The 27,552-nt window shown below is 38.6% G+C and overlaps 1 protein-coding gene and 1 long non-coding RNA gene across 3 annotated transcripts in view; both read right to left on the bottom strand.

Annotated features, from left to right (window-relative positions):
* Positions 1–367: 367 nt before the first annotated feature.
* Positions 368–27,552, bottom strand: part of alg14 (ALG14 UDP-N-acetylglucosaminyltransferase subunit) — a 49,306-nt gene continuing 22,121 nt past the window's right edge. The window contains exons 2-4 of one of the 2 annotated variants that reach the window (XM_077509368.1): positions 8,180–8,331; positions 876–998; positions 368–757 (exon numbers count right to left, since the gene is read on the bottom strand). In XM_077509368.1, coding sequence (XP_077365494.1) covers positions 527–757; positions 876–998; positions 8,180–8,331 — 506 coding nt within the window. In that variant the 3' untranslated portion in view covers positions 368–526. The remainder of the gene's footprint in view (positions 758–875; positions 999–8,179; positions 8,332–27,552) is intronic. The other variant, XM_077509369.1, reaches the window with a different exon arrangement.
* On the bottom strand, positions 16,419–17,695 carry LOC144009562 (uncharacterized). Its single transcript, XR_013280962.1, has 3 exons — positions 17,500–17,695; positions 16,829–17,059; positions 16,419–16,543 (listed from the first exon to the last, which is right to left on the bottom strand). It is a non-coding gene; the product is annotated as an uncharacterized LOC144009562 (long non-coding RNA).

The following is a 27,552-nucleotide window of genomic DNA, read 5'->3' as shown; positions in this document are numbered from 1 at the left end:
GAGAAGAAGTCACATTTTTCGGCCATTCAACCCTATGTAATTTTGGCCACTTTTTTCTTGTCATTTTTTTTTTTTTTTAAGTCACACGGTTTCAACCTGCTCTAATTTGGTCATTTTTCATCTGATATAAAAAAATGAGAACGGGCCATTTCTGAAATCTGTATCTTAAACCGTGAGTCGTGAGAGCCTTTTGTTCGAGGTGTGCGCTTTCTCATAGAACTCAGTTGAAGCAAAATGTTTGCCCACCAGGTAATAACGAAATGTGTGTGCGTGAATGTGCATATTTGTTAAAGAGACAGTAACTATTTTTCAGTTAGTCGATTATGGCTTAACTTCCACATTTCTTGATCAATTAAAACCATTCAAATTTTAAACTGTTCAGCTCATTCCCAATTTTTATTTTTTTATTTTTTGCAAGAGTCAACAGTCACATCCAAAATTTCCGTGGAAATTTTTCTAGTTAATCTATTAACACTTTAACTTTGACAGCCCTAGTCTGTACATTCTGTCTTGCTGCAAAAGACGTTTACACGATTCTGCCAAGGAAAATGGACTTTGGATAGCTGTCCCTCAGACTGGCCCACTGCACAAAAAAATAGTCTGAAAAGTGATAAAGAATTTTCCCTGTGAGCGACAGTGACTCCACCCGACAAATACTTTCAATAAAAACAATTACAACTTTCTTAATTCCCAGAATTCCAAGCAGGAGTCCTGCTATACAAAGGGGAACACAGGTCCCAGGCCCGTTGCACAGCACCTGAAACAACAAAATATACAAAGGGAAGGGAGGCAACATGCGCAGTGAGTACATTTCCAAGATATGGAATATCTATCTATACAGACACCCGCACACACTTATCAGAATGCTTACTCACCATGTCTGGTCTGAGTCTGAAGATCAGGGGTATAGAATAAAAGTGGGCATTCAGTGTGCTTACAACTGAAGAACTCCATGATTGATGTACCTCTCGGCTCCGTGTGATCCAATGAATGGTACACTAGAAAACATGGCATTTGTTTCATTGCTAATGTATGAATGCAGGATGAAAACAAGACGTTTTGGTGAATATTTTTCCATCAAAAATGGATGTTAAAAAATTGATTTGGCCGCCTATTGAATCGATTCGAGAATTGCGCGATGTAATATTGCGATATATTGCCGAATTGACTTTTTTTTTTTTTTTTTTACACCCCTACTACTTTAATTAATGAATACTAAAAAATATACCTTAAAACAGGGGTGTCAAACATAAGGCTGGATCAGGCCTGCAAAGGGGTTCAATCCGGCCCCGCGAGATGATTTTGTAAAGTTAAAAAAATAAATAAATAAAAATTGTTATGTCAGACTAATTAATCAGCCGGCCACAATCAAAATATATCAAATTTATAATTTCACAAGCAGTCCTCAGATGAGCAATGCAACTTGTACGGGATAATCGTCCTGGATGTCATTATTTTACACGCAACTTAAAGTTACGGTTTGTTTAATTATTATTATTTTTTTAGTCATAGACCGACAAACGTGTTAAACATGACACAAATTCAATTACTGGTAACACAAATAGATATGACAAGGATTAGGCGTCCTTATAAGGTCATTAACTGCGCCACGCAATGGATTCTGGGAACAATATTTATGCAAAACCGTTCAATTTAACACGTCTAGAACTCAGTGTTGCCGCATTCCATTTGTATTATTTTTTGGAACAATATAATTATAGCTGAGCTTCGTAATTTAGGGCTGGCACACAAATATCGAAAATCTGCATATAACTGACAGCAATCGTTTTTAAGTTATATACCGTTATTTTACCGATGCGGCCCACTTGATAATATATCTTCCATGCAGCCCCTGAGCTAACATGACACCCCAGCCTTAAAAGTATGAAGTAGCCACAAAGTAAGAAAAAAATCCTGAAAGGAGAAAAAAAGATGCATCGAAAATCGTGATGATCATCGTGATAATCGTTCAATAATTGAATCGTATCACCCTTAATCGCAATCGAATCGAATCGTGGGGCGCCTTAGATGGCACACCCCTAATTTTCATCTGAGCTTGACAGCTTTTAAACCTAGGTAAATACAACCTCAGCGACAAACACCTTCACAACCATTTGTTTTAAACCCCTTCATTTGAGATATAATAATAATAATAATAATAATAATAATAATAATAATAATAACTAGAGCTGCGAGCAGCTATAAAGGGCCCTCACAGCCCGGGCCACGTTCGGGTACTTGCACGTTGGGGTACTGGTACATTGGAAGCAGAATTTCTTTGACAATGCCATGATAAACCTTTACATTTGGATATTTTTTTAAGTTTGTGAGTTTTCGCGAATCGCTGTGGGCGTGGCTAAGCGCTGTTCGCCAAGAAGACAACGCCAATTTTGAGGGCCGAAACATGCACAGAAACTCATGAAACTTGGCGCACACATCTGGCCTGGCAAAATGAGCAATATTTTATTGTGGATTGTGCTATTTTTACAAAAATGACTCAATAGCACCCCCTAGAAATTTTTAACGAAGTAGCCCCGGTTGTAGGTTTAAGCAAGATCTTTGGAAATTTTTAGGTGTATGAGGGAGCCCAAGACCTACAAAAAAGTCTCTTGGACCTATATGCTAAAATGAACAGGAAGTGAGCTACGAATTTTTGAATGTCACATTTTTTACGATTTTAGCACATTTACAGGGGGCATCTTTTGCACACTTCTACACGTTTCATCCGACTGAGGAAAGACTTGACCTGGACCATGTCAAGAACTGAGCCAACGACAGGGGGAAAAATCTTGACTTTTCGAAATGATGAGGGCGGGGCATCAAAATTTGTGTTTTGCAATGAAAAAGGATTTGCTTAATAACTCCCCGGTACATGCTCCAAAAAATCCCAAACTTGACATGTATGTTTATAGTCAAGGCCTGAAGGTATCTCTATGACAATATTCAGTTATATATGCAGCGCCACCTAGCCCTTGAGGCGTGAAAAAAAAATACCCCACTTACGGTATTTTTATAAAAATTGTAAACACGTTTCGCAATGAAAAAGGATATGCTTAATAACTTCCCGGTGCATGCTCCGAAAAATCCCAAACTTGACAGGTATGTTTATTGTCAAGGCCTGAAAGTATCTCTATGACAATATTCAGTTATATATGCAGCGCCACCGAGCCCTTGAGGCAAAACAAAAAAATACCCCACATACGGTATTTTGTACAAAAAATGTAAACTCATTCTAAGTGTTTTTATATAAATATATATATATATATATATATATATATATATATATATATATATATATATATATATATATATATCGTCATTTATGAATATTCTTGTACTTTCCACCACTCAAAATGTTCACTGGCATCAGACCTAACCAAACATACATATTTTTGTTATTTAGTTTTATTGATTTTTGATAGCCTCTATGGACATTAAAAGCAATATCGTGAATGAAGGATATGCTTAATAACTCCACGGTACATGCTCCAAAAAAATCCCACACTTGACATGTATGTTTAGAGTCAAGGCCTGAAGGTATCTCTATGACAACATTCAATTAGAAATACAGCGCCACCTAGCGCTTGGAACGAAAAAAAAAATAAATTAGCCCACATCCGGTATTTTGTAGAAAAGTTGTTTACAAATTGCGTGAGAACATTTATGAATGTTTTTTTACTTTCCACCGCTCAAAATGTTCACTGGCAGCAGACGTATCCAAACATATGTACTTTATAATTATTATTATTATTTTTATTGATAACCTCTATGGACAACAAAAGTAATATTGTGCAATGAGTACAACAAACGATGATGTGTATATATACTTTTACAAAATACCAATCAGGGCAACTCCTTGCCTAAAAATAAAAAAGGACGCAAATTTTTGCAGATCTTAACATTCACCAAAACTCATTGAGCTTTACATACTCATCACACATCCATCCATCCATCAATCCATATGTGAAGGTTTATTATGCCATTTTTAAAGAAATTCTGCTTCCAATGTGCCAGTACCCCAACGTGGAAGTACCCAAAACTGGCCCGGACTGCGAGGGCCCGTTATAGCTGCTCGCAGCTCTAGTTATTATTATTATTTATTCTTCTCCGCAAAAGATCGCATTTTTGACGACCTAAACATTCACGAAAACTCACCAAACTTTGCAAACTCTTCGGGCCCGGCGAAAAATTTGAAATTTTGAAGTTGTCATAACTCTATAGCACCCCCTAGCGTAGAAAAATAAAAACCAATCCCGGCACGTTTGACCTAGAGCTACGAAAATTGGCAGGCACGTGGTAGCACCACAAGACGCACAAAGTCTATTGGGACCATGTAGCTAAAATGTACAGGAAGTAAGCTATGAATTTTTAAATGTCCAATTTTGGCACATTCACTATGATCATACTTTTTCTCCCCCTTTTTTTTTTTATTTTTTTTATTTTTTTTAAACATTTATTGGAGTATGATTTCCAGAAGGCCAAGCGGGAGAAGACCGACCTGCACGTCATCTGGCCTGACCTCGGTAATGCGTACGGATCGGTCCCACACCAGCTGATCAACTACGCCCTGGAGTTCTTCCACATGCCTCCCTGCATCAAGAAGCTAATAGCGCGATACTTCAGCGATCTGCAGATGTGCTTTGCCCTCCAGGATTTCACCACCGGGTGGCAGCAGCTAGAAGTGGGAATCGCAATGGGGTGTGCCATTTCTCCAGTCTTATTTGTGGCACCCTTTGAGATAATTCTCATCGGAGCAAGGCAAATGGTTGGAGGAACCAAACTACCATCTGGACAGAGATTACCCCCATTGAGGTGCTACATGGACGACGTCACCAGCCTCCTGCAGACAGCAGCATGTACATCCCGACTGCTGAGAAGGGTGGATGAGTTGATGTCATGGGCCAGAATGAGGATCAAACCCTCCAAATCCCGTAGCCTGTCACTCAGAAGGGGAGTCAAGAACGACAACACCATCTTTGTCGCCGGGGGAGAGAAAATCCCCCTCTTGTCTGAGCAACCCATCAAAAGCCTGGGGAGGCAGTACACTGCAGAGCTGTCTGACAAACAGATGGGGAGGACCATCATGAAACAGCTCACAGACGGCCTGTCAAGAATCGACCAAAGCCAGCTCCCTGGGAAGTACAAAGTCTGGTGCTACCAGTTCGTACTCTACAGGAGGGTGATGTGGCCCTTGAAAATGAGCGAGATCCCCTCATCCGCCGTGAGTAAGATGGATGGAAAAGCCAATTCATTCATCAGAGAGTGGCTGGGACTGCCACGGTGCCTTTCTGAGACGGGTCTCATGGGCAGTTGCCCCTGCAGTCGATCAGTTTGGGCTACATGCAAGAGAAGTCCAGGCTGGTTCTCGAGCTAAGAGAGTCCACTGATCAGTCAGTGAGGAACGCCAACGCGAAGGTTCCTACTGGCCGAAAGTGGAACGCCCAGTCTGAGGTTGACCAAGCTGTCAGTAGACTGCATCACCAAGAGATCCTGGGCAGAGTCCAGGCAGGAAGAGCAGGCCTAGGATGGGGAGAAGCACCACGCTTCTGGTCCAAGGCAAACCGCAAGGAGCAAAAGCAGATGGTGGTGGCGGAGGTGGCAAGGATGGAGGAGGAGCGCTACAAGATCAAGGCCGTATCACAGGGCCGACAAGGAAGCTGGACAACATGGGAGGGAGTTGTCAACCGAAACATCAGTTGGTCCGACCTGTGGAAGATCCCACAGGCAAGGATCAGCTTCCTCATTCGTGCAACGCAAGGCTCCAGCACATCTTGTCGGGCTGCAAGACTGCACTCTCTCAGGGGCGCTATAGATGGCGCCATGACCAGGTCCTGAGGAAGCTTGCTGAGGTGCTGGAGGGGTGTCGACAGGGCTGCAAAGAATCACCATCGGCAGAGAACTTTACCAGCTTTGTCACAGAAGGGGGGCAAAGGTACACCAGGCCCAGAAACATCACAAGGCCCTTTTCCCCCAGCCATGAGTGGAACATGAGGGTTGACCTCAATAGGCAGCTCCGGTTCCCCACAGAGATCATCACTACGTCTCTCCGCCCTGACATCGTAGTGTGGTCCACCGAGGCAAGAGTGGTTCACCTCATCGAGCTGACTGTACCAGCAGAGGGGGAGATCGAGGCCGCATTTGAGGGCAAGAAGGCCAAGTACTCTGAGCTGGCTGCTGAGTGCCGGGAAGTAGGCTGGAAGACCACCATCTATCCAGTAGAAGTTGGCTACCGAGGCTATGTGGGGCTGTCTGCCACACGCCTCTTGAGGGATGCAGGAGTGACTGGAGGGAAGCTCCGAAAGGCAATAAAAGATCTGGCAGAGGAGGCAGAGAAAGGCAGCTTTTGGCTCTGGCTGAGGAGGAAGGACAGGAGCTGGGGAAAGAGCTAACCCCGACATCAGCTGCAGGGGGTGACAGGGAGACGTCCCTGTCACTGCTCCGCCACCAGGAGACGTTCCAGGATTAAAGGGGCGAAACATCAATGACTGGTGGTTCCTGGCTGATGACCCTGCAGCTGACCCATGGGAACCGGAGGAGGTGCGACAGGCAGCAATGCCAAGCAGGAAATAACATCAACCTGTACATTAACTAGTCAAAACTTATATATTTAAAATACTTTATTGCCAAAACTTACACATTTAAAACTTATACATTTAAAATACTTTGTAGTCAAAACTTATACATTTAAAATACTTTATTGCCAAAACTTACACATTTAAAACTTATACATTCTAAATACTTTGCAGTCAAAACTTTTATATATTTAAAACTTATACATTCTAAATACTTTGTAGTCAAAAAATACTTTGTAGTCAAAACTTATATATTTAAAACTTATACATTTAAAATACTTTATTGTCAAAACGTATATATTTAAAATACTTTATTGCTAAAACTTATACATTTAAAATACTTTTCTTGCCAAAACTTATATATTTAAAATACTTTGTAGTCAAAACTTATACATTTAAAATCCTTTATTGCTAAAACTTACACATTCTAAATACTTTGTAGTCAAAACTTATACATTTAAAACTTATACATTCTAAATACTTTGTAGTCAAAACTTCGACATTTATAATACTTTGTAGTTAAAACCTATACATTTAAAACTTATACATTCTAAATACTTTGCAGTCAAAACTTATACATTTAAAAAACTTTGTAGTCAAAACTTATACATTTAAAACTTATACATTCTAAATACTTTGTAGTAAAAAAATACTTTGTAGTCAAAACTTATATATTTAAAACTTATACATTTAAAATACTTTATTGTCAAAACTTATATATTTAAAATACTTTATTGCCAAAACTTATATATTTAAAATACTTTGTAGTCAAAACTTATACATTTAAAATACTTTGTAGTCAAAACTTATACATTTAAAATACTTTGTAGTCAAAACTTATACATTTAAAATACTTTGTAGTCAAAACTTATACATTTAAAATACTTTATTGCCAAAACTTATACATTTTAAATACTTTATTGCCAAAACTTATATATTCAAAATACAATACTAACTTATTCTAAACCCATAGCCCCACAAAAGTAAAAATCACCGTAAAAACTTGATAAAAGATACTTTGCAAAAGACAGTTGGAATCACTATAAATATTTTATAAAAGATACTTGAAATCGCTGCAAATACTTGACAAAAAGACACTTGGCAAAAAATACCTGGAATCACTACCCAGGATTAAAGGGGCGAAACATCAATGACTGGTGGTTCCTGGCTGATGACCCTGCAGCTGACCCATGGGCACCGGAGGAGGTGCGACAGGCAGCAATGCCAAGCAGGAAATAACATCAACCTGTACATTAACCGGAGTATGATTTCCCTTCAATATTCTGAATACATCCGAATGTAATCATGACTTAAGTCCACTTTTATTTTCCTACATTCAAGTACAGTGTGATGTTTAAACTGTGCATGATGTTGCAGTGGCCTATCTAGAAGAATAAATGCAAGTGTATTTTAGGAATAAAACTTCTACCTCATTTTTAAGAACACTTGGGACCACTATGCTATTGTATTAATATGTTGATCCAAATAGTGGCATGTCTGTATACTACTTTATTTTGCACATGCAATTTTATTAATACACACATAATCTTTTACAAACAAGAAAGTGGTCTAACCTAACGACAAGACAAGAAAAATGGGCAAAGTACCTGCGGATCAGAGTCCAAGAGATGTTTGGATTTTTCAAATGCACGGATTCTCTCTTCACTCATCTTGTCTGTATCCGCAATGACATAAAATCGTGGTGAGTAAGCACTAGACAGGCTCCTCATCAATCGCAGGATTTCCGCAGTGTGACCACCTGAAAACGCATAGAACTGGTTGTCACCAACAAAGAACAACAACAACAATAACAAATAATGATAAAAGCAACTTAGATTTATAAAGCTCCTTTCAAGGGAGCAATGGATGTGTGAAAACTAGAGGTGTCAGTCGATTACAAATTTTAAAATAATCGAATGACTTCAATAATTAATCGCACAATTTATATTTAAATTTACAATGAAATGTACAATTTTTCCCCCTAATTTAAATATGGGTTTATTTTTTAGTCATTGATACAGTAATTTCATAGCAATTGAAAAAAAAAAAAAAAAAGTTAAAAAAATAAAATATGTACTGTACTGTAAAAAAACAAACAAAGTGTGACTGATTTGTTTTGGTCATTTTTCTGTCACTACAACATGGCATAAATACATTTGGAAGACAATGGTGACAGCTCAGTGCATTTTTCTTTTCATATTAGGAGCTGCCTAATTTTTAACATGAAGTAACTTGTGAAATTATGCAATTTAAAAAAAAAAAAAACTGTAAAATACAACATCCCCACAAATATATGCATTCGCTGAATGCTTTTATTTTAATTTCAATAGGATGTGCATTGTAAAATGACAAATCTTTACTGCATAGGAACCAGAAACGATCGATGTGTTCTTTTCATATTAAGAGCTATGTAATTTTAAACAAGAAGTAACTTGCTAGCTTCTGGACATTTTAAAATTGTAAAATACAACTTGACGCCAGTCCCCACAAACATATGCAGTATCATTTAATTTATTACTGCTAAATTGTGTTATAGTGACTCTTTTCACGATGTTGGATGCTTTTATTTTGTTAAGTTCTCGGATGCGCCATGACGCAGCTGAGGCCGCTCTACTGTTGCAGTGAACACATCGACACTTTCAGTTGAACTCGTATGAGATATTTTGTGGAGTTGTTAATAAAATAGGCCTCACATCTCAAGATAATAGGCTTGGGCTCACTCCTATGGAAGCCCAAAAGTGTCAAAATTCAATAAATAAAAAGGCCTTTTTGAAATAACTATCCTTTTGATAAATAACAGACAATTATGTAATATAGACATTAAATTTTAAAATGAGGTGTTAGTATTATTATGAAAAGTGTTATGCTATTCTTTAATATGTAACAACCATTTTATTTTGATTAAATATTTCATAATGATTATTTTAACAACGTCATACTTTTTAAAAATAAGGACATTTCATTTATTTTCAAGGTTTTATAAGATAAAACGTTTTACAAAGTCAGTTTTTATTTCATAATGTCCTTTTCCACAATGGTCTTCTTTTACATAATGGCGTTTTAAAGCCGAATGATTTGGTCTGTCAATCAAATGACATGAGGCGGAGCCAGTTACGTGATTGGCTGAGTCCCTTACACAGACATGAACAGCAGCACTTGCAGTATCGATTCACGCGTGGAGAGTTTAGCGCCTGATGAGGAGCCAAAATTATTAGCTTTTTTTATGAATTAAAAAGTGTTGGGACTTCCCAGTGTTTGCAGTGAATAAGTAAATAGTTTTCTACTGTGTTCTACTGTTAATAATATTTTTCCAAAATTTCAATATAATTTCTAAATTAATTTATTTTTTATGAATTAAATAGGGTTGGGACTTCCCAGTGTTTGCAGTGAATAAATAAATGGTAAATATAGTGACAAATGTATTTAAATTGAAATGTATCTAATTTTGGGTTTTCGTCAAAAGATCTTTGCAGACAGTGACAAATTGTCTGAATATGTTCGAAATGTCTTAGCAACAAGTAAAAAATTGCCTGTGAACATCTTACAAATCCTGATAAAAAAAAAAAATTGCTATACGTTCTCAAGCATTCACTGTTCGGCGAGATTCCAGATTTATCAGCCTTCAGATTCGTAAATAGGCTGATGCCGATATTTGTCAACATGCCGATAATCGGCCCGGCCGATAATCGGTCTACCCCCATTATTTTCGGCTGTAAAAGCATCGTCATCAAAGGATGATGGCGGCGATCAAGTTTCACGTCAAAGAAACGTGTCGAGCAGCCGTTGAGTGACGCTCCGCCGGCCGCGTCCAGCGAGGACAACTACCGGGAGGATGACCGATCATCACGACAATCACACCGATTTGGAGGATGACGAGTATAAGCCAGATTTGGATCCTGACCTTTCAGATGAGAATGTGCCTTCAGATTGGAGTTGAAGCAGAAAGGAGTTGCCGAACCCGGCCCTAGAACGAGGAGGTAAGAAGACCTTCTAACTTGCTCAGTTCCCCTTCGTAGCTCACAACTCCAATGCCCTCATAAGGCAGTTATATGCATCATTTTCTACCATAAAATAAAGTTGCCAGTAATACTAAGAATTAGGGCTGGGTTCAAAATATCGATATAGTATCGATACACCTTTTCATATCCCAATATCGATACATAAAACCATGTATCGATATATTGACCCCGCCCCCAACCCACACACACATCTAACACACGCAAACAAATGCTTCCGAACATTCCGTACTGTGGTTGTGATTTAAATAATTATTTATTGTTTTTATAAGGCCATGTTAAATAAAACAGAGTACAGTGGAACCTCTACTTACGAACTTCATACGAAATTTTCGAGTTACGAAACGCCTCAACGGGAAAATATTGCCTCGTTACGGAAGAAATTTCTAGATACGAAAGGTAAAAATACATTACCGAACGCAACATACTTTCGGCTATGGGTATTTCCTACCATAGGTACCTATGAGCGTATACTAGATCGGTGTTTGTGCATCGTTCTGGCATCCCATTGGCTAAGAGGAACCTCTACCATCGGTATCTATGAGCGTATACTAGATCGGTGTCTATACAGCGTCAAGTTTTTAATTGCGACGAGACGGGCCTTTTTAAAAAAAAAAAAAAAATGCCTCGCCATACCGGAAGTTTCCATGAAGTTTCAGAATTTGTTTAAAAGAATCACCCAGAAAAAGTGTTCACCAGTCGGGCGTTTGCTCACTAAGATGATGTTTGCCTTGGACATTTACGAAGGATTGTTTTTTAAAAAAAAACAAAAAAAACAACAACAAAAAACATCCATGGATCAGTTCTTTACAAAACACCAGGCAAAAAAAAAAAAAAAAAAAAAAAAAACACTTCTGAGAGAGGAGAACATGAACCAGAGGGCAAAAAAAAACGATGAGGACAGCAGTTAAAAAGGTAAATGACCATCATTTTTATTCTCTACTCTATTCTTTGTTATTTACATTATGCACTCATTTATTGTGTAATAATCTAATTGTAACATGTATTTGTTACATGTTTTGATGCATTTTTATGCTTTATAAAACATTTATGTCTGAATTTTGGGAGGCTTGGAACGGATTAGGGCATTTACATGGAAAATGTTTCTACTTAAGAACTTTCTTCCAGAACCAATTAATTTCTTAAGTAGAGGTACCACTGTATTAATGTAACTGCAATGGATTCAAATTCTTAATGTAAATATTAATATTTTTACTCATGCAAGAAGTTTCTACTATTTGCAGCACTGGTACTTTTAACTGTCTAAAATAGGTGCTGCATGAATTCCACAAATGGATCGAAAATCGTTGTGAATCGTGTATTGAATACGAATCCGGCACTTGTGAATTGAAAAAATCCTGGAAATCGGAATCGATTCCTAGCGCTACTCATAATTAGGGGTGTGCCAAAAAAAATCGATTCATAAAAGAATCGAGATTCTCATTTATGAATCAAATCGATATTAATATCCAAAAATCAATTTTATTAAAATTAGAAAAGAAGAAGAAGGGGAAAGGGCAGTTGCAGCCCACATGCTGTTTTTGTGGGAAAAAAAGGCACTTAGAATACAAAATTAACTAGAGCTGCGAGCAGCTATAAAGGGCCCTCGCAGCCCGAGCCACGTTGGGGTACTGGCACATTGGAAGCAGAATTTCTTTGAAAATGGCATGATAAACCATTACATGGATTTTATTTTTTTTTTTGCCAGGTGTGATGAGTGTGTCAAGCTCAATGGTTTTTGGTGATTGTTAAGGTCTGCAAAAATCAGCGTCTTTTTTTTAATTTTAAGGCAGTGAGTTGCCCTGATTGGTATTTTTTGCAAAAGTACATATGCACATCGTCGCTCGTACTCATTGCACAATGTTGCTTTTATTGTCCGTAGAGGCGATAAAAAAAAATGAAACTAAATAAAAAAGTACATATGTTTGGATTGGTCTGATGCCAGTGAACATATTGAGTGGTGGAAAGTAAAATAATATTCATAAATGACGTAGTTATCAAACTTACAATGAGTTTACAATGTTTGTAAAAATACTGTAAGTGGGGTATTTTTTAGGTATTTTTTTAAGGGCTAGGTGGCGCTACATATATAACTGAATGTTGTCAGAGAGATACCTTCAGGCCTTGACTATAAACATACCTGTCAAGTTTGGGATTTTTTGGAGCATGTACCGGGGAGTTATTAAGCATATCCTTTTTAATCTGAAAACACAAAATTTGATGCCCCGCCCTCATCATGTAGTATTCCGAAAAGTCAAGATTTTTTTCCCCTGTCGTTGGCTTAAGTCTTGACATGGTCCAGGTTAAGTTTGAAGCAAATTAGATGAAACATGCAGGAGAAGTAGGCAAAGGTATGCCCCCTGTAAATGTGCAAAAATCTTCAAAAATGGGACATTCAAAAATTTGTAGCTCACTTCCTGTTCATTTTAGCATATGGGTCCAAGAGACTTTTTTTTGGTAGGTCTTGGGCTCCCCCAAACGCCTAAAAATTTCCATAGATCTTGCTTAAACGTACAACGGGGGCTGCTTCGTGAAATTTTTCTCGGGGGCGCTATTGAGCCATTTTTGTAAAAATAGCACAATCCATGATAAAATATTGCTCATTTTGCCAGGCCAGATGTGTGTGCCAAGTTTCATGAGTTTCTGTGCATGTTTAGACCCTCAAAATTGGCATTGTTTTCTTGGCGAGCAGTGCTTAGCCACGCCCACACCGATTCGTGAAAATTCACCGTAAAAAAATTAAAAATACCGTAAGTGAGGCATATTTTTTTTTTTCCCTCAAGGACTAGGTGGCGCTGTATTTATAACTGAATTTTGTCATAGAGATACCTTCAGGCCTTGACTATAAATATACATTTCAAGTATGGGATTTTTTGGCGCATGTACCGGGGAGTTATTAAGCATATCCTTCATTCACGATATTGCTATTAATGTCCATAGAGGCTATCAAAAATCAATAAAACTAATTAACAAAAATATGTATGTTTGGTTAGGTCTGATGCCAGTGAACATTTTGAGTGGTGGAAAGTACAAGAATATTCATAAATGACTTAGTTATAACACTTAGAATGAGTTTACATTTTTTGTAAAAATACCGTAAGTGTGGTATTTTTTTTTCATGCCTCAAGGGCTAGGTGGCGCTGCATATATAACTGAATGTTGTCATAGAGATAACTTCAGGCCTTAAATATTAACATACATGTCAAGTTTGGGATTTTTTGGAGCATGTACCGGGGAGTTATTAAGCATATCCTTTTTCATTGCGAAACACAAAATTTGATGCTCCGCCCTCATCATATAGTATTCCGAAAAGTCAAGATTTTCCCCACTGTCGTTGGCTCAGGTTTTGACATGGTCCAAGTCAAGTCTGAAGTCAGTCGGATGAAACGTGTAGGAGAAGTGGGCAAAAGTATGCCCCCTGTAAATGTGCTAAAATCGTCAAAAATGGGACATTCAAAATTTTGTAGCGCTACCTGTTCATTTCAGCACATGGGTCCAAGAGACCTTTTTGTAGGTCTTGGGCTCTCACATACACCTAAAAATTTCCAAAGATCTTGATTCAACGTACAAGCGGGGCTGCTTAGTTAAAAATTTCTAGTGGGCGCTATTGAGTCATTTTTTTAAAAATAGCACAATACATGATAAAATATTACTCATTTTACCAGGCCAGATGTGTGTGCCAAGTTTCATGAGTTTCTGTGCATGTTTAGACCCTCAAAATCGGCGTATTTTCTTGGCGAACAGTGCTTAGCCACGCCCACAGCGTTTCGCGAAAACTCACAAACTTCGTGTTGCGACATCATGAAGGCCGAAACCCTCTTCTGAACAAATATGAGGTAGGTCCAGTTAACGTGTTTGGAGAAAAACGTTGAAGAAAAAAATTGCCACTAGGTGGCGCTATAATTAAGATGAAATATAAGTTTGTAGATGAGTTAAGGGATGGACTCTCATCAATTGTGTGAAATTTTGAGAAGATAGGATCATCTGGGTCAAGTTAATGCAGCTTTTATAGGTCGCTTGCACATCGTAATGCATCATGGGAGTTTTTTCTTCGGGCGCCATATTGGGTGGTCCGCCGGTTCACAAGGTACACTCGCGAGTTACACGGTAGAGCTTATCAACCTGATGTAATTTTCGCAGTATTTTCACGATTTACCGGAAGATCAAAAACAACGATACAGGCAGAAGGTGTCTCTGTGTGGTGGGATTGATCCTAATTACGTCCTGACCAATGTTGATTTTTTTTGACGGAGAAAGCTTGCTGGCCAAATGTGACTTCTCTGGACATCTTTCACTACCTCATGTTGACAACATGCTCCATAACACGCCAACAAATCCCTGGAGGCTTACAATTATTTTGTAAGCGGGTGGATACAGAGTGTAAACTTTAACATCGCATCAGAAGAAACTGTTGTTGTTGCACGTAAGTAAACCACATGGTGTTGGTAATTCTGCACACAAAAATGTTGATTTGTTCTCAGGCTTCCTGTTATCATTGTGTTTACATGCACAGCTGGGTTTACCTGATGTGGTTTTTCTAACAATTTTATAACAGGCAAATATGGCAGAGCGTATAAGAATAAAAAGTAATTATGCACAGCCTCCCCGTGGCTTAATTAAATTTAATGCTACCCTTTCACTAGTTACAAGTTACTTAATCAACTTATTCTAAATGCTTAAGGTTAACCACTCTCAGAGGACGTATTTTTAGTTTCAGTTTCCAGTACAATAAAACGTGTTCATGGTAACTACTGAGCATACTGACAGCTTTTCTTATGATCTCACGGTTAAGGAGGCTGTCACAACACTCAATTTCTGTCTGGTGCCGGATGGCAACAATTCCCATCACTTGTCACGACAACACCAATATTATTACCAGGTATGTATGGCTTTACTTTTTGTAGTTTCTTATTTAATTCTATGTTTCATATTTTCATTACAATGTTTGTAATATTTTCAGATTCAGGCACAGATGAGTTTAACTGGACGGGACTTCTGCGACTTTGTGGTGTGGACAAAGTGTGATATTTACATTGAGCGAGTCCACCCAGATCGCTCGTTTTGGCCAGCTGGAAAAGCCAGAGTATTTTTTTTTTTTTTTTCCAAAAAGCCCCCCTTACCTGAACTGCTCGGGAGAGCATTTACTAGATCAGCAGTGGACTTCCAGTGTTCCTGCTCAGCCGCTGTCACCTACCACTTGCTCATGTACTTCAAAGACGCGGAGTAAAGTAGTTTTTTGTGCTGCAGCAGATTGTAAAATCAAATGATATCACTTGAAGTGTGCCAATCTAGACTGCCAAAAGGACAGCGGTTTTGTGACAAGTGTGAAACAAGGATTATTGGGAAAACTGTAACACAGTACTGGTACTTGTCTTACATTAAACAAATTTAAAAGAGAGCAACTTTTTCCTCTGTACATAGCATAATGAAAGTCATTGCGTACCCCATCAACATTACATCATACCGTCATACTCTTGAAATAATGGCCTAATATTTTGACACAAATTATCAACCCTCGTGAGGATAAGCAGTAAGGAATGAATGAATATATATATATATATATATATATATATATATATATATATATATATTTTTTTTTTTATGTAAATATCTCAGGATGGTATGCACCTGTGCTAAAATAAACTACATTAATTAACAGTTCAATTTTATCCGTGAAAATACTACATCTAATCATTATTCACTTCATTTTTTGTGTTTTTAGAAATAATAGAGATTTATGCCATTATTTTAAGAGGGACCATATTGCACATTGAGTCAAATCCTGTCATTTGTATTATGTATAGCTTTGTAAACAAACCCAACAATAGAATTTGTATAATCGCTGCCTTTATTAGCTCCAAACAAACAGTCGCATGTTGTCCTCCTCCAATGCTTTGATGCTCGCCTTCGTTTCCATCATGTCATTGGCAATCAAGTCGGTTTGGCATGAGATCCCTAAAAGACATAAAAATAAAAAAATAAAAAGATCACAAAAAAAATACGGTACCAGTAATAGGTTTAATATAGTACTGTTCCTGTAACCAGCCTTTTTTTTTTGTCAGTGTAAAAGAAATTTACACATTTTGTTGCATTTTTTAATGTATGAACATTCCTACAGGCAAATACTTATTTCTATAAACACTTCCAAATGTCTCTAAAATATAAGGTGCGTGTACACACACAAACATAAACACATACATTCATTCATGCATACAATGTAATGAATTCTGAGTGGCATACCAGAGTCAATGATGTCAGCAGTACTTGAGGGTACAGGTTACTGGAGCCATCTGGCTGCATAACTGCAACAAACTCTCTGCCACTTCGAGTCGTCTTTTCTTTGCTTGTCTCCTGTGCACGTTCATATCTTGGCACCGACTGGGCTGAGACATAGATGTTGTAACTTGGGACCCAACTTTAATGTTGGAGCCCAGTCGGGATGATTGGACAGAAAAACGGGCGCAGGGCGACCTGTTAAAATAAACAAATATATAAACAAATAAAATATGGAAAGACTGGTTATTTTGCCGCAGTAGGGTGGCCGTGAATAAGTTCTTTAGCATGATGTGTAGGCTACCGGGGGTCTGTTTTCTTGGATCACCCCCGGGGGTCTGTTTTCTTGCATCACCCCCTTCTGTCTCTTTTTGTCCAAGTTTACATTTTGCCACCAAAAAACATGTTATCGGCATTAAGAGCCCAAGATTAATCCATCCAATTTCGGCAGTAAACACTTTGCACTGGCACTACTTTGGGTGAAAATGTTCGATGTTAGCTTTCGGCTAACGTCCGCTAGCCAGCTTGTACTACCGAACTTGCTTGCTCATGACTCCAAAAAATAAGCAACTTGCCCATATATGGGCGGTCGAAACGTTATTAATCCTCATGCATTAAATAAAGGTAAACAAGCTTACCGCTCACAAAGTGATCGCTGCACACACGAGCCCAAAGTAACGACTTCCCTCCGGAGTCCGCACTCCTCTGTCTCCAGGCCCTGGTTCCTAATTATTTTCGGAATTCGGAAAAGAAAGACCGACCATTTTCTCCCTTGGCTTTGTTCGAATAGCCAATAATGCAGCAACAATGTGCCATTTTAACCGCAGACAACAAACGTGATACGAGTTTGAACGAATCACTACGTGGATGGTGGAGACCACCCAGGATGGCGACAACAACAAATCCGTGGTGGGAGTGACGACATGTGCAAGCGACCTATTGTCAGGAAAAATCTTCAGACTTTACGGCACCATAACGGCCACGCCCTTTGGCGAAAAGTTACAATATGCGGTGTGGGGCATGATCAACATGTTAAGGTGTTTCTGACCAATTTTCAACTGGATCCCTTCGACGAGCTCGGCACAGTAGCTAAAAACGTAAATTATGACATTTATTGTCACCACTAGGTGGCGCCATATGTATAACTGAATTTTATTCAATAGATGTTTTCAGGCCATGACTATTAAATTGCATGAGAAGTTTGAGATTTTTTGGAGCTTGTACATGGGAGTTATTAAGCATTTTGTCTTTCTGGACAAATGAAATTTGATGGCCCGCCCCCGTCATATAGTATTCCGAAAAGGCAAGATGTTTTGCCCAGTTGTTCTCTCAGGTCTTGAGATGATACATGCCAAGTTTGAAGTCAAACAGATTAAAACTGTTTGCAAAGGGGGGAAAAGTATGACCACAGTGAATGTGCAAAAATGGGCCAAAATTTGACATTCAAAGATTCATAACTCACTTCCTGTACATTTTTGCTACATTGACTTTTTGCGCGTCTCGGGGTGCTACAAGTGCCTGCCAAATTTCGTAGCTCGAGGTCAAACGTGCCGGGATTGGTTTTTATTTTTTTATGCTAGAGGGCGCTATAGAGTCTCGTTGTTATGACAACATCAGAATATAAAATTTTTCGCCGGGCCCGAAGAGTGTGCAAATTTCGGTGAGTTTTCGTAAATGTTTAGGTCCTCAAAAATGCGATCGTTTGCGGAGAATAAAGAAGAAGAAGAAGAATTCTTACAAAAACAAGAGGGACCTCGCAGCGGTCGCTGCTCGGGCCCTAACTAGAGCTGCGAGCAGCTATAAAGGGCCCTCACAGCCCGGGCCACGTTGGGGTCCTTGCACGTTGGCGTACTTGCACGTTAGGGTACCGGCACGTTGGGGTACTGGCATATTGGAAGCAAAATTTCTTTGAAAATGGCATAATAAACGTTTACATGTAGAATATTTTTTTTTGCCAGTGTGTGTCAAGCTCAACGGGTTTTGGTGATTGTTAAGACCTGCAAAAATCAGCGTCCTTATTTATTTTTAGGCAATGAGTTGCCATGATTGGTATTTTTTGTAAAAGTGTATATACACATCATCGCTCGTTGTACTCATTGCACAATGTTACTTTTATTGTCCAAAGGGGCAATCAAAAATAAATAAAACAAAATGGAAACGTACATACGTTTGGATCGGTGTGAAGCCAGTGAACAATTTGAGTGGTGAAAACTAAAAGAATATTCATAAATGACTTAGTTATCACACTTAGAATGAGTTTACATTTTTTGTACAAAATACCGTATGTGGGGTATTTTTTTTTTTATATAATATGCCTCAAGGGCTAGGTGGCGCTGTATTTATAACTGAATGTTGTCATAGAGATACCTTCAGGCCTTGATTATAAGCATACATGTCAAGTGTGGGATTTTTTTTGGAGCATGTACCGTGGAGTTATTAAGCATATCCTTCATTCACGATATTGCTTTTAATGTCCATAGAGGCTATCAAAAATAAATAAAAATATATATATGTTTGGATAAGTCTGATGCCAGTGAACATTTTGAGTGGTGGAAACTAAAAGAATATTCATAAATGACTTAGTTATCACACTTAGAATGAGTTTACATTTTTTGTACAAAATACCGTATGTGGGGTATTTTTTTTTTTATGCCTCAAGGGCTTGGTGGCGCTGCATATATAACTGAATGTTGTCATAGAGATAACTTCAGGCCTTGACGATAAACATACATGTCAAGTTTGGGATTTTTTGGAGCATGTACCGGGGAGTTATCAAGCATATCCTTTTTCATTGTGAAACGTGTTTACAATTTTTGTAAAAATACCGTAAGTGGGGTATTTTTTTTTCATGCCTCAAGGGCTAGGTGGCGCTGCATATATAACTGAATGTTGTCATAGAGATAGCTTCAAGCCTTGACTATAAACATACATGTCAAGTTTGGGATTTTTTGGAGCATGTACCGGGGAGTTATTAAGCATATCCTTTTTCAGTGCGAAACACAAATTTTGATGCCCGGCTCTCATCATATAGTAGTTCGAAAAGTCAAGATTTTTCCCCCTGTCGTTGGCACAGGTCTTGACATGGTCCAGGTCAAGTCTTAACTCAGTCGGATGAAACGTGTAGGAGAAGTGGGCAAAAGTATGCCCCCTGTAAATGTGCAAAAATCGTCAAAAATGGGACATTCAAAAATTCGTACCTCACTTCATGTTCATTTTAGCATATGGTTCCAAGAGACTTTTTTGTAGGTCTTGGGCTCCCTCATACACCTAAATATATTTGTCGTTCTTGCTTAAACGTACAACCGGGGCTGCTTCATTAAAAATTTCTAGGGGGCGCTTTTGAGTCTTTTTTTCAAAAATACCACAATCAACAATAAAATATTGCTCATTGTACCAGGCCAGATGTGTGTGCCAAGTTTCATGAGTTTCTGTTTATGTTTAGACCCTCAAAACTGGCGTTGTTTTCTTGGCAAACAGCGCTTAGCCACGCCCACAGCAATTCACGAAAACTCACAAACTTCGTGTTGTGACACCATGAAGGCCGAAACCCTCATCTGAGCAAATATGAGGTAGGTCCAGTTCACGTGTTTGGAGAAAAACGTAGAAGAAAATTCGTAAGAAAAAAAATTGCCAGTAGGTGGCGCTATCAGTAAGATGAAGTATAAGTACGTAGATGTCTTAAGGGCTGGACTCTCATCAAATGTGTGAAATTTTGAGAAGATAGGATCATCTGGGTCAAGTTAAAGCAGCTTTTATTGCCACGAAAAATTACCAGACTTTGCGGCACCGTAGCGGCCACGCCCTTTGGCGAAAAGTTACAATATTCGGTGTAGGGCATGATCAACATCTTAAGGCTTGTCTGACCAATTTTCAACTGGATCCCTTCAAAGAGCTTGGCACAGTAGCTAAAAACGTAAAGTATGACATTTATTGTCACCACTAGGTGGTGCTATATATATAACAGAATTTTATCATATAGATGTCTTCAGGCCGTAACTATTAAGTTGCATGAGAAGTTTGAGATTTTTTGGAGCTTGTACATGGGAGTTATTCAGCATTTTGTCTTTCTGGACAAATGAAATTTTAAAGGCAATATTTGATGCCCCGCCCCCGTCATATAGTATTTCAAAAAGTCAAGATATTTTGCCCAGTTGTTGTCTCAGGTCTTGTGATGATACATGGCAAGTTTGAAGTCAACTGGCTGAAAAATATTTGCAAAGGGGGAAAAAGTATGACCACAGTGAATGTGCCAAAATGGGCCAAAATTGGACATTCAAAAATTCATAGCTCACTTCCTTTACATTTTAGGAAATGGCTTCCACTGACTTTTTTGTGCGTCTCGGGGTGCTACACGTGCCTGCCAATTTTCGTAGCTCTAGCTCAAACGGGCCGGGATTGGTTTTTATTTTTCTACGCTAGGTGGCGCTATAGAGTTGCGTTGTTATGACAACTACATAATATCAAATTTTTCACCGGGCACGAAGAGACTGCAAAGTTTGGTGAGTTTTCGTAAATGTTTAGGCCCTCAAAAATGAGATCATTTACGGAGAAGAAGAAGAAGAAGAAGAAGAAGAAGAAGAAGAAGAACTAGAGCTGCGAGCAGCTATAAAGGGCCCTCGCAGCCCGGGCCACGTTGGGGTCCTTGCACGTTGGGGTACTTGCACGTTAGGGTACTGGCACGTTGGGGTACTGGCATATTGGAAGCAAAATTTCTTTGAAAATGGCATAATAAACGTTTACATGTAGAATATTTTTTTTGCCAGTGTGTATCAAGCTCAACGGGTTTTGGGGATTGTTAAGACCTGCAAAAATCAGCGTCCTTTTTTATTTTTAGGCAATGAGTTGCCCTGATTGGTATTTTTTGTAAAAGTGTATATATACATCATCGCTCGTTGTACTCATTGCACAATGTTACTTTTATTGTCCAAAGGGGCAATCAAAAATGAATAAAACAAAATGGAAACGTACATACGTTTGGATCGGTGTGAAGCCAGTTAACAATTTGAGTGGTGGAAACTAAAAGAATATTCATAAATGACTTAGTCATCACACGTAGAATGAGTTTACATTTTTTGTACAAAATACCGTATGTGTTTTTTTTTTTTTATATATATTATGCCTCAAGGGCTAAGTGGCGCTGTATTTATAACTGAATGTTGTCATCGAGATACCTTCAGGCCTTGATTATAAGCATACATGTCAAGTGTGGGATTTTTTTTGGAGCATGTACCGTGGAGTTATTAAGCATATCCTTCATTCACGATATTGCTTTTAATGTCCACAGAGGCTATCAAAAATAAATAAAAATAGATATATGTTTGGATAAGTCTGATGCCAGTGAACATTTTGAGTGGTGGAAACTAAAAGAATATTCATAAATGACTTAGTTATCACACTTAGAATGAGTTTACATTTTTTGTACAAAATACCGTATGTGGGGTATTTTTTTTTATGCCTCAAGGGCTAGGTGGCGCTGCATATATAACTGAATGTTGTCATAGAGATAGCTTCAGGCCTTGACGATAAACATACATGTCAAGTTTGGGATTTTTTGGAGCATGTACCGGGGAGTTATTAAGCATATCCTTTTTCAGTGCGAAACACAAATTTTGATGCCCCGCCTTCATCATATAGTATTTCGAAAGGTCAAGATTTTTCCCCCTGTCGTTGGCTCAGGTCTTGACATGGTCCAGGTCAAGTCTTAACTCAGTCAGATGAAACGTGTAGGAGAAGTGGGCAAAAGTCTGCCCCCTGTGAATGTGCAAAAATAGTCAAAAATGGGACATTCAAAAATTCGTAGCTAACTTCCTGTTCATTTTAGCATATGGGTCCAAGAGACTTTTTTTGTAGGTCTTGGGCTCCCTCATACACCTAAAAATATTCGTCGTTCTTGCTTAAACGTACAACCGGGGCTGCTTCGTTAAAAACTTCTCGGGGGCGCTATTGAGTCATTTTTGTAAAAATAGCACAATCAACAATAAAATATTGCTCATTTTACCAGGCCAGATGTGTGTGCCAAGTTTCATGAGTTTCTGTGCATGTTTAGACCCTCAAAGCTGGCGTTGTTTTCTTGGCGAACAGCGCTTAGCCACACCCACAGCAATTCGCGAAAACTCACAAACTTCGTGTTGTGACATCATGAAGGCCGAAACCCTCACCTGAGCAAATATGAGGTAGGTCCAGTTAACGTGTTTGGAGAAAAATGTAGAAGAAAATTCGTAAGAAAAAAAATTGCCACTAGGTGGCGCTATCAGTTAGATGAAATATAAGTCAGTAGATGTCTTTAGGGCTGGACTCTCATCAAATGTGTGAAATTTTGAGAAGATAGGATCATCTCGGTCAAGTTAATGCAGCTTTTATTTTCACAAAAAATCTTCAGACTTTGCGTCACCGTAGCGGCCACGCCCTTTGGCGAAAAGTTACAATATTCGGTGTGGGGCATGATCAACATCTTAAGGCTTTTCTGACCAATTTTCAAATGGATCCCTTCAACAAGCTCAGCACAGTAGCTAAAAACGTAAAGTATGACATTTATTGTAACCACTAGGTGGCGCTATATGTACAACAGAATTTTATCATATAGATGTTTTCAGGCCGTGACTATTACGTTGCCTGAGAAGTTTGAGATTTTTTGGAGCTTGAACATGGGAGTTATTAAGCATTTGCTCTTTCTGGACAAATGAAATTTTAAAGGCAATATTTGATGCCCCGCCCCCGTCATATAGTATTTCAAAAAGGCAAGATGTTTTGCCCAGTTGTTCTCTCAGGTCTTGAGATGATAAATGCCAAGTTTGAAGTCAATTGGATGAAAAATGTTTGCAGAGGGGGAAAAAGCATGACCACAGTGAATGTGCCAAAATCGGCCAAAATTGGACATTAAAAAATTCATAGCTCACTTCCTGTACATTTTAGCTACATGGTCCCAATAGACTTTTTTGTGCGTCTCGGGGTGCTACACGTGCCTGCCAATTTTTGTTGCTCTAGCTCAAACGTGCCGGGCTTGGTTTTTATTTTTCTACGCTAGGGGGCGCTATCGAGTCGCATTGTTATGACGACTTAATAATATCAAATTTTTCGCCGGGCCTGAGGAGTGTGCAAAGTTCGGTGAGTTTTCGTGAATGTTTAGGTACCCAAAATCGCGATCGTTTGCGGAGAATAAAGAATAATAATAATAACTAGAGCTGCGAGCAGCTATAAAGGGCCCTCGCAGCCCGGGCCACGTTTGGGTCCTTGCACGTTGGGGTACTTGCACGTTGGGGTACTGGCACATTGGGGTACTGGCATATTGGAAGCAAAATTTCTTTGAAAATGGCATAATAAACGTTTACATGTAGAATATTTTTTTGCCAGTGTGTGTGTCAAGCTCAACGGGTTTTGGTGATTGTTAAGACCTGCAAAAATCAGCGTCCTTTTTTATTTTTAGGCAATGAGTTGCCCTGATTGGTATTTTTTTGTAAAAGTGTATATACACATCATCGCTCGTTGTACTCATTGCACAATGTTACTTTTATTGTCCAAAGGGGCAATCAAAAATGAATAAAACAAAATGGAAACGTACATACGTTTGGATCGGTGTGAAGCCAGTGAACAATTTGAGTGGTGGAAACTAAAAGAATATTCATAAATGACTTAGTTATCACACTTAGAATGAGTGTACATTTTTTGTACAAAATACCGTATGTGGGGTATTTTATTTTTTTTATATAAGCCTCAAGGGCTAGGTGGCGCTGTATTTATAACTGAATGTTGTCATAGAGATACCTTCAGGCCTTGATTATAAGCATACATGTCAAGTGTGGGATTTTTTTTGGAGCATGTACCGTGGAGTTATTAAGCATATCCTTCATTCACGATATTGCTTTTAATGTCCATAGAGGCTATCAAAAATAAATAAAAATATATATATGTTTGGATAGGTCTGATGCCAGTGAACATTTTGAGTGGTGGAAACTAAAAGAATATTCATAAATGACTTCGTTATCACACTTAGAATGAGTTTACATTTTTTGTACAAAATACCGTATGTGGGGTATTTTTTTTTCTTGCCTCAAGGGCTAGGTGGCGCTGCATATATAACTGAATGTTGTCATAGAGATAACTTCAGGCCTTGACGACAAACATACATGTCAAGTTTGGGATTTTTTGGAGCATGTCCCGGGGAGTTATCAAGCATATCCTTTTACATTGCGAAACACACATTTTGATGCCCCGCCCTCATCATATAGTATTTCGAAAAGTCAAAATTTTTCCCCCTGTCGTTGGCTCAGGTCTTGACATGGTCCAGGCCAAGTCTTAACTCAGTCAGATGAAACGTGTAGGAGAAGTGGGCAAAAGTCTGCCCCCTGTGAATGTGCAAAAATCGTCAAAAATGGGACATTCAAAAATTCGTAGCTCACTTCCTGTTCATTTTAGCATATGGGTACAAGAGACTTTTTTGTAGGTCTTGGGCTCCCTCATACACCTAAAAGTTTTCGTAGATCTTGCTTAAACGTACAACCGGGGCTGCTTCATTAAAAATTCCTAGGGGGCGCTATTGAGTCATTTTTGTAAAAATAGCACAATCAACAATAAAATATTGTTCATTTTACCAGGCCAGATGTGTGTGCCAAGTTTCATGAGTTTCTGCGCATGTTTAGACCCTCAAAACTGGCGTTGTTTTCTTGGCGAACAGTGCTTAGCCACGCCCACAGCGATTCATGAAAACTCACAAACTTCGTGTTGTGACATCATGAAGGCCGAATCCCTCATCTGAGCAAATATGAGGTAGGTCCAGTTAACGTTTTTGGAGAAAAACGTAGAAGAAAATTCGTAAGAAAAAAAATTGCCACTAGGTGGCGCTATCAGTAAGATGAAATATAAGTTCATAGATGTCTTTAGGGCTGGACTCTCATCAAATGTGTGAAATTTTGAGAAGATAGGATCATCTCGGTCAAGTTAATGCAGCTTTTATTGTCACAAAAAATCTTTAGACTTTGCGGCACCGTAGCGGCCACGCCCTTTGGCGAAAAGTTACAATATTCGGTGTGGGGCATGATCAACATCTTAAGGCTTTTCTGACCAATTTTCAACTGGATCCCTTCAACGAGCTCAGCGCAGTAGCTAAAAACGTAAAGTATGACATTTATTGTTACCACTAGGTGGCGCTATATGTATAACTGAATTTTATCATATAGATGTTTTCAGGCCGTGACTATTACGTTGCCTGAGAAGTTTGAAATTTTTTGGAGCTTGAACATGGGAGTTATTAAGCATTTGCTCTTTCTGGACAAATGAAATTTTAAAGGCAATATTTGATGCCCCGCCCCCATCATATAGTATTTCGAAAAGGCAAGACTTTTTGCCCAGTTGTTCTCTCACGTCTTGAGATGATAAATGCCAAGTTTGAAGTTAATTGGATGAAAAATGCTTGCAGAGGGGGAAAAAGCATGACCACAGTGAATGTGCCAAAATAGGCCAAAATTGGACATTAAAAAATTCATAGCTCATTTCCTGTACATTTTAGCTACATGGTCCGAATAGACTTTTTTGTGCATCTTGGGGTGCTACACGTGCCTGCCACTTTTCGTTGCTCTAGCTCAAACGTGCCGGGCTTGGTTTTTATTTTTCTATGCTAGGGGGCGCTATAGAGTCGCGTTGTTATGACGACTTCATAATATAAAATTTTTCGCCGGGCCTGAGAAGTGTGCAAAGTTCGGTGAGTTTTCGTGAATGTTTAGGTACCCAAAATCGGGATCGTTTGCGGAGAATAAAGAAGAAGAAGAAGAAGAAGAAGAAGAAGAATAATAACTAGAGCTGCGAGCAGCTATAAAGGGCCCTCGCAGCCCGGGCCACGTTGGGGTCCTTGCACGTTGTGGTACTTGCATGTTGGGGTACTGGCATATTGGGGTACTGGCATATTGGAAGCAAAATTTCTTTGAAAATGGCATAATAAACGTTTACATGTAGAATATTTTTTTGCCAGTGTGTGTGTTAAGCTCAACGGGTTTTGGTGATTGTTAAGACCTGCAAAAATCAGCGTCCTTTTTTATTTTTAGGCAATGAGTTGCCCTGATTGGTATTTTTTTGTAAAAGTGTATATACACATCATCGCTCGTTGTACTCATTGCACAATGTTACTTTTATTGTCCAAAGGGGCAATCAAAAATGAATAAAACAAAATGGAAACGTACATACGTTTGGATCGGTGTCAAGCCAGTGAACAATTTGAGTGGTGGAAACTAAAAGAATATTCATAAATGACTTAGTTATCACACTTAGAATGAGTGTACATTTTTTGTACAAAATACCGTATGTGGGGTATTTATTTATTTTTTTATATAAGCCTCAAGGGCTAGGTGGCGCTGTATTTATAACTGAATGTTGTCATCGAGATACCTTCAGGCCTTGATTATAAGCATACATGTCAAGTGTGGGATTTTTTTTGGAGCATGTACCGTGGAGTTATTAAGCATATCCTTCATTCACGATATTGCTTTTAATGTCCATAGAGGCTATCAAAAATAAATAAAAATATATATATGTTTGGATAAGTCTGATGCCAGTGAACATTTTGAGTGGTGGAAACTAAAAGAATATTCAGAAATGACTTCGTTATCACACTTAGAATGAGTGTACATTTTTTGTACAAAATACCGTATGTGGGGTATTTTTTTTTTATTCCTCAAGGGCTAGGTGGCGCTGCATATATAACT

Source organism: Festucalex cinctus, chromosome 20, assembly GCF_051991245.1.
Source record: "Festucalex cinctus isolate MCC-2025b chromosome 20, RoL_Fcin_1.0, whole genome shotgun sequence".
Classification (NCBI taxonomy): domain Eukaryota; kingdom Metazoa; phylum Chordata; class Actinopteri; order Syngnathiformes; family Syngnathidae; genus Festucalex; species Festucalex cinctus.
Note: the sequence above shows the minus strand (reverse complement) of the source record. Positions and strands in the feature narration are given on the sequence as shown.